Source organism: Mesocricetus auratus, unplaced genomic scaffold (assembly GCF_017639785.1).
Source record: "Mesocricetus auratus isolate SY011 unplaced genomic scaffold, BCM_Maur_2.0 Super-Scaffold_100011, whole genome shotgun sequence".
In the NCBI taxonomy this organism is placed as follows: Eukaryota; Metazoa; Chordata; class Mammalia; order Rodentia; family Cricetidae; genus Mesocricetus; species Mesocricetus auratus.
This window is the reverse complement of record NW_024429195.1, coordinates 13,851,778-13,860,016: the sequence shown is the minus strand read 5'-3', so window position 1 is coordinate 13,860,016 and position 8,239 is coordinate 13,851,778. Positions and strand designations below refer to the sequence as shown.

Sequence of the window (8,239 nt, the reverse complement as noted above, 5' to 3'; positions counted from 1 at the left end):
CAAAGCAAAACAAAAAAACCCTGACACCAAGGCTTAAAATTTCTGAAGGGAAAAAAATCCAAGATGTGTGTTGGGGAATCAGTCAAGGTACTTCAGGTACCTAAAAATGGAATCTATTTTGTGAACCTTTGATCTGCAGCAAATGAACATCATAACTCGCCATCTTGCAACACAGTTTTGCTTGTTTGTCTAAAACAAAAGATGTCTGGACTCTAAATCACTACTCTGAAGACAGAACTTGAGGTGGCTGTTGGAGAACAAATAAAACCCAGAAGATTTTACTTTCTTGGAAGATTTTAAGTGCATTTTGCAGTGAGAAATTTAGATTTTTAAAAATCTCTTAAGTGAAGATTAATAAAGTGCCACATACTGTCTTACTAAGACAAACTTTTAATTCAGTATTCATAGTTGCCCCCCCCCGCATTAGGGATGTAATCCAGGACTGCTAGGCAAATGTTGGACCACTGAGCTATGTCTACCCAGCTCAATGCAATTTTAATTGTCACAATAAAATGTTGTATATGGCCTTGTCAGTTTGTGTGTGTGTGTGTGTGTGTGTGTGTGTGTGTGTGTGAGAGAGAGAGAGAGAGAGAGAGAGAGAGAGAGAGAGAGAGAGAGAGAGAGAGGAAATAGTTTTTCAAGTGTGATGAACCCCAAAGGGTAATGAATCTGAACTCTAGTCCCAGTCTGGTTCAAAGAGGTCTTGACAAATGTCCTTCTCAGTTGCTAGGGTAGACCTGGGGTCAAGCAGGTTAAAATAAGAATAGGTACTAAGAAACTCAAGTCCTCCCTGCCTGTTACCTTTTAGCCTCATCGTTCTTCTGTGTCTTAAATTCAGTTTTTACATCTGCTTGTTAGTTCAAACGAATGCCCCACTTTTTAGGGACAGGCTCTGTAGATTAGTTCCTATTCCTAAGTCTAACACAAGGTAATAGTTTATCATAGAAAAGATGCTAATGATGGATCAAATCATGCAAGGTTGAACTGAGACAGCTCGGAATGAATCCCCTGGAGACCATGGCCTCGGGAGAGTGCACAGGCCCCAGCTGTGTGGAAGACAGCAGGAGGGTAATTCTTTTTCCCTACTTCGTAGAATCTCAATCATGTCTGTGATTTTGATCATGATGGAAGACCAGATTTGCCTGCATCCTATTCCCTTTTACAACAGATGCGAAGCAGAAGGTGCATTCTGAGGCCTTTCCACTTTGGGCCAATTGAGGAACAAACCCCAAGTCCCCTCAGTAGTTAATTCTCTACGTAACCTCTACCCTGCTGATTTTTCTACCTCCACAAAGAGACGGGAGATGACCGGGTATCTTGACTGGAATGGGTCACACTCAGGGAGAGGCACAAAGACAGTGTAGCAAGAGAGGACAGGAACTCAAGACATAAGGAGGCGGAGCAATCAGTGGGGCTGTCATTCTGCAGACTCCAAGGCTTCTCACACAGCAGAAGAGAGCTGAGAGCCACAGGAAACACACAGGGAGAAGGAAGACGGAGGGCTCGGCTGTGTGAACTGTTTCCTGTGATTTGTCTAAGGGTCACGTACACAGCACCGGGCTTGAAGCCCAGACTGTCTTCCTCCAGTATGGAGTGTGAAGCATAAATTAGCCAGCTCACCAGCCACAGTTCCTCAATCCTGCTATATATTTTTACAAAAGATTTATTTGTGTGTGTGTGTGTGGGGGGGTTCACCCATGCCACACTCTGTGCGGCAGAGGACAGCTTCCAGGAGCTGGCTCTCTCCTCCTGCTATGGAGGTCCTAGAGATGAAACTCGATCACAGACTTGGCAACAAGCACCTTTACCTGCTGGCCCTCACGTCCCCAAAGTTTGTTTTTGAGTTCCATTTGAATGAGATTGCTAGAGTAGCCCTTTAGGATACAAGTTGAGCTCCCACCGCAACTGAGACTGGGTTCCATCTCCAGGTGGGAGCACACCAGCTAAGGTGAGACCTGACCTCTCTCCCTCTGCCTCATCTCTACCCAGTCCAACAACCCGAGTGACGGAGCTGGAGGAAGCCATTTTTCTCTCTAAGGCAACCGATTCTCTTTGGACATATTTACACAAAAGCACCTCTCAGAATTCCAATCCACAGGCCCCATCCTCCTGTCACAGTTTACTGAATGGTCTCTTTCTACAGACTAGAGGTGATCCTATCCTGGCGACTTGTAGTCTAAAAATGATTCTGTCACCTTGCAGGAAACTTCCTCAGAAGTCCTGAGGATGTTTCTCCTGAGGGGATTATAGTCTTAAGCTTTCAAGCAAGGATGTGACCACCTCTCCTGGAAAGTACACCACCTCAGTGCAGAGCCTGAAGCTGGGTGTGTCAGGAAGCTTGTAAAAGAGCCTAGGGTGTGGCCATCATATCCGAGGGCAGAGTCCTCCATTCTGGGGCTGTTCGACGGGTAAACTGTGTGTAGTCCCAGATGAAATATTTGCGAAAGCTGCTGTTAAGAGCAACGTGCAATTTACCAAAAAAAAAAAAAAGAGCAAACTACCCTCCCTATCTGTCCTCTCTCTCCATTTCCACCCCCTCCTGAAGTCTGAGCTCCCTCAAAAGCTTAAACCCAGGCAAGCCACAGGTAGCACTGTTGGCAGCAGCAACTGCTGTCCCCAGGCTTTCTGGTGATGGAGGTGTCCCCCAAACCCAGCATTCATTCAGAGCAATCCAGTTAGGTTACAGCTCTAATGTGCTAAACTAAAACTGTGGGCTTTTCTCTGTATTCCTGCAGTTGTGATTACATATGGCTTGTGAGGTGGCAATACGCTATTGATAGAAACCACACAGGTGTGAACTCGTGGCTGACAGAGCCTGGAAGCAGTTAAGTGCTTGGAGATAGATCGCTGTGGTGAGAAGCTTAGCTACAGATCTGATTTACACCTAGTGATCAGCGTGTCTGTCTTCCTGGCACTGATTTTAAAGAGAGTTCTGCATTCTGTGTTGGAATGCACACTGACTATCATCTTTTGAATTCCATGAGCTGTGTCACAAGCTAGACCGCACTAGGTCATGTACAATGAATGTGTACCCGAGGAGAAAAAAATGTCCAGCACTACCGAATATACTGCAAAATTGCCACAATGACTGCTTAGAAATACTAATTTTCCTCTCTTCTTCCTGAAAGTATATCTTACAACTCTTTTGTAACTTAATGCAAACAAAGTAAATTCATTTCTTCTCACATCTGAAAGCAAAGATATCTTTGTTTACATGCGAGAATAATAAGCCTATAATAACAGTCTGGCCCTATGAGCCAGTTCTTTATATCAGGACATAAGGATGAAATGATAGAGAAAGAACCAGAGAGACCTGTGCACCGCTATGAATGCAAAATCCATCTGGAAGCTTTCTCTTGTAAAGGACAGCTAAGATAGGGAGTGAGACTAAAGAAAAGACTCACAAGACTGGGCTTCCATTCACTAGAAGAATAACAACAAAAACAAAGCCATTCTATTGCAAGATACAGATCAAAGGTTAGAAGGCAAATGACCCTACATTTGTATAAAGATGTGACCGCTTCCAACCCTGCAGGTGGCACCGTGCAAGGGAGCTCGGACGCTATTTGCAATGGCCATAGAAAAAACATCGTGAAGAAAAAGCCACCGATGAAAAATGACTGAAGAACCCGTTTCCCTTTTTCAGCCTAATCATTTGGTATCTCTGAACGTGGTCCAGATTTAGACTTCCACCCCATCAAAGAACATCAGGCTGTCTACAGTTCGACAGTACCTCTCAGTAGGGCGTTGCTGCAAGGCTAGCTAATTTTAAATCTGGTATGAGTAATAGAGTCAAACCTAGTTAGTATGCGGGAAAGTCGTTGCTAACGCGGGGTGAGAGGATGTGACGTCACAGCACGAACAGTCCCTGGTTGTCCCGTTGTCAGATAAATGCAGTGCATAGATCCAAGTTTCTGTCCCAGGCCTCTGGACCCCAGGGTCAGGTCTCTCACTTCTGCTGGGTGGCCTGGAAGGCCTTCAGCTCTAGCTGGTACCACTCAGGGGCTTCGGGCCCGCTCTTCCCTGGGGGGCTGTGGTCATAGCCGTAGGCAACGGTCAGCTCTTCCTCAGCCTCCACAGCTTGCAGGGTGCGGATGCACTTGATAGGCCCAAAACGGGGGTGGACAAACCTAAACATCAAGACGGGAAGGGTCATTACTGTGCCAATGCAGGCCCTCGGCGGCAAAGGGAACGTCTCACCCACATTCACCCCTCTGTTCTCAGAGTATGGCTACAGCTCTACTGGCTTCAGCAGGGGCTTGTAAGAGGAGTGCCCCAGCCCCAGCCCCAGATCTGCTAGGCTAGGACACTCCAGGCTGGAGATGCAGCTCAGTCGGTAGAGTGTTGACCTAGCATGCATGGGGTCCGGGGCTCTCTCAATATTTCATAAACTAGTCCTGGCACTTAGGAGGTGGGCCAGGAGAATCAAAAATACCGGTTATCCTTGATTTCATAATGAGTTTGAAGCCAACCTGGTGTCTGTAATATCCTGTCCTAGAATACCCCAAACCATACATTGGCCTTGTCATATTTTATTTTATTTTGCTGTATTCATGTTGGGGTAGTCAGAAGACAACTTGCAGAAGTTGTCGTCTCCTTCCACTGTGTGGGTCCTGGGGATCAAACTCAGGTCTTCAGACTTGGTGACAAGTGCCTTCACCCGTCGAGCCATGTTGCTAGACACTGCCCGCATTTAGAGCCCCACGGCGAACGTAGGACAGAGGACACATCGCATGGGAAGGAGCCAGCTTTCAGTAAGATTGGTCCCTGTGGGCTGATGGGGGTGAGCATTTGGCTGTCTCCTCCGTCTGTGGAGGTAAGTGTCCTGACCATGCACTCAGGAATTCTTTGTTACTGTGGCTTTTGGCTGATGATATAGCTAGTGGTAGAGTACTTGCCTGCCATGCAGAAAGCCCTGGCTTTGATAGCCAGCACCACAAGATCACAAGTCTGTATGCATGCATGTATGTACTTATACATGCATGTAGGTGTCTGTCTGTCTGTCTGTGTATCTATCTATAAACAGGTACAGCAGTTTGAATGAAAATGACTCCCGTAGGCTCACAGGGACTGGCAGTACTAGGAGGCGTGGCCTTGCTGGGGAAAGTGCATCAGCGGGGTTTCAGAACCCAAGCCAGGCCCAGCGTCACTCTCCCTTTCTGCTACCTGTGATGCGAATGTAGGCCTCTCAGCTCCTCTCCAGCACCATGTCTGCCTGCATGCTGCCATGCTTTCTGCCATGACGGCAATGGACTGAACCTCTGATCGGTAAGCCAGCCCCAATTAAATGCTTTCCTCTGTAAGAGTTGCCGTGGTCATGGTGTCTCTTCACAGCAACAGAAACCCTAACTAAGACAGAAATGTATTAGCCGGGCGTTGGTGGTGCACACCTTTAATCCCAGCACTCGGGAGGCAGAGGCAGGCGGATCTCAGTGAGTTCGAGACCAGCCTGGTCTACAGAGTGAGTTCCAGGACAGCCTCCAAAGCCACAGAGAAACCCTGTCTTGAAACAAAAACAAACAAACAAACAAACCACAGAAATGTATTACTGTGTAGCTCTGGCTTGCCGGGAACTCACTAGGTAGACCAGGCTAGCTTTGAACATAGGCTCACCTGCCTCTGCCTCCTGAGTGCTAAGATTAAAGACCTGAGCCACCATGCCAGGGAATTTTGTCTTTAAGTCAACATGCTTCATTATAATTTGTATCATGTGATTTCAGTATGAAAATTAAATAATGCTCCTGAAATGGAGCTTTGATTACCTTTCTAGAAGATCCCCTGGGGTGGGGGAGGGGAATCTGATGTTGAAATTTGGGGCTTAAGACTTCTTTTCCAATGTTCTTGTAGCTTTATTCTCATGTTCATTGTCACTGTCATCTTTTCATTTTGATGTGTTTTTTTGTTGTTTATTTTTAAATTTAATTTAACTTTTTGTTTTTGCAAGGCAGGGTTTCTCTGTGTAGACCAGGTTGGCCTCAAACTCAAGATCCGCCTGCCTCTGCCTCCCAGCGCACTGCACTGGGCCAGTCTCCTTCCAGAGCTGAGGCCTGACTGACTGAGTTCCTGGGAGGACTGACTGAGACGAAACATGGAAGGCATCCAGAGTATGAGTTTAGCATGTGTGAGGTTCTGGGTTCGACCTCTAACCCTTGTGGAAGGAAGACGAGAAGGAAGGAATGGGGGGGGGTAGGCAGAGCAGGACCCAGAATGAATGCTCAGAGGCCATGGCTGTAGAAGTAGCAATGACCCCAAACCCGTGGGAGCTTAGTTGACATGCTACCGTATTTACAGTAGGGTACTTGTGTGATTGTCCACGGGGCATTTCCTGCCTGACTTCAGTGAAAGCAGCACAGGGAAGTGCTGTTTCACTTACATTAATGCACACATCAATGCCAGTGACTTGAGGAAACACACAAGTGAATTGGAACCGGAAGTACACATTTGGTTATTATTCAAGGAGTCATTACCCCATATAACTCAGTTTTGGCCATGCTGGGCTTGCAAAAGAAATACTAACAACAAAAGAAAGAAAGCAGCCAGGAAGGGGAGGCATTTGCCTTTAATCCCAGCACCCAAGAGGCAGGATCTATGAGTTCGAGGCTAGCATGGCCTATAAAGTGAGTTCGAGGACAGCCAGGGCTACACAGAGAAACCCTGTCTCGAACCCCCCCCCCCAAACAAACGAACAAGCAGGCAAACAAAAAACAAACAAACCGCCCCCCCCACCAAAGAAAACAAACCGAAAAGCCAAACATAAAGCCTGCCGAGCAGAAAGTGATTTTGTACAACAAAAACTTCTCTTGTTTCCAGTTCTCTATTGCATTTGGGAGATAGGCTTGATTCAAATGAAGGGTCCTGAGCTAGCCAGCGGCATTTAGGATGGTTAGTCACAGGCTTTAAGAGGCCATTGTTAGGCCAGCACAGCTGAGAATGAGCCAAATGCACCCTCGCTGTGAAAGCCCCCGCAGCCAATAACGGTGTTTCATCTCACACGACTCACGTCCTTTGCCACTGCAGTCAGCCCTTTAGAAGCAGCTGGAGCACCAATACTTATTATCGGCTGCCAAGGGGAGCTAGTCACTGCCAGGACCGTTCCCACGGCTTCTCAAGGACGAGTCTCAGGACATTTCCCAGCAAAGCTCCAGACCCTGGCAAGGTCTCAGAAGAAATGCCCAGAGTGTGATCTTGTACAGCAGAGGGCTGAAGCTACGGCACCAAGCAGGGAGAGATGCCCTACGGCCACGCTACATCATGTCTATTATGTGTGTGCACGTGTGTGTGCAGGCATGTCTGCACCCGTGTGCACGTGTGCGTGCGTGTGTGTGCGCGTGCAGGGTAAGGACAACTTCAGGTGTGGTCCTCAAACAGCATCCACCTTGTTTTGGGGACCGGGTCTCTCACTGGCCTGGACTTCCTGATTAGGCTGGCCGGCCAGGGGCACAGGGAATCCTTGGGCTTCTGTCTCCTTAGTGCTCAGATTCTAAGTGCCCTTCCCCACACTCAGCTCTTTATATAGGTGCTGGGTAGGGGCTGAACTCAGGTCTTCATGCTGGTGCAGCAAACACTTGGATGATAACCCCTCCTTCCCACCCCGGTCCTGCCATGCCATCTTTAAATGAGAAAAAAAAATCTAAGGGCAAATAAGGACAGCAAGAAAGCATATTTCTTTGATCGTTCTACTTTTGAAATCAACTTTTCATCTCACGACTAGAAAGCAGGCTGTTTAGATCTTGAACCTTAGATGACAAGGCCGAGGCTCACGGCAGACAGCCCACTTTTCCCATGCCCTCCTGGGTCCTGGGGCCCCTAGGCATAGATCCACGCAATCACTAGCATCCCACTTACATGTCATAGATGCAGTTTGGAGTGAAGGAGTGATTCGCCTTGTGTCCCAAGGAGGCACAGTACTTGGATACGTGGTTGTAGGGCTCAGGCACATCAATGACTGTCTCCTCATCAAGGGAGAGAGTGTTCCCATTCAGGGCCCAATCTCTGCTGTCCACCTGCAGGACATAGAGACGGAAGTGATGCTAGAGAGGGCTTTTCTCACAGAGGCTCAGAGCACAGCAGAGGCACTAACTCACTCATCTTAGCACTTCAGAGTTTGAGCACTGCAGACATGAGAGCCAGCCAAGACATCTTCCCACACAAGGAGGGCGCAACCAGACAGCTCAACTTACTGCTTATTGTGCTTCCCTCGCTTTATATAGAAGAAAGGGATTTCGATTCCTTACAAAGA

General features: G+C 47.6%; 1 protein-coding gene across 1 annotated transcript in view; it reads right to left on the bottom strand.

Annotated features, from left to right (window-relative positions):
- Nucleotides 1-534: 534 nt before the first annotated feature.
- The window catches only part of Setd7 (SET domain containing 7, histone lysine methyltransferase), a 43,209-nt gene continuing 35,504 nt past the window's right edge, over nucleotides 535-8,239 (bottom strand). Inside the window, exons 7-8 of the mRNA XM_040754440.1 lie at nucleotides 7,846-8,003; nucleotides 535-4,130 (exon numbers count right to left, since the gene is read on the bottom strand). Coding sequence (XP_040610374.1) covers nucleotides 3,950-4,130; nucleotides 7,846-8,003 — 339 coding nt within the window. The 3' untranslated portion in view covers nucleotides 535-3,949. The remainder of the gene's footprint in view (nucleotides 4,131-7,845; nucleotides 8,004-8,239) is intronic.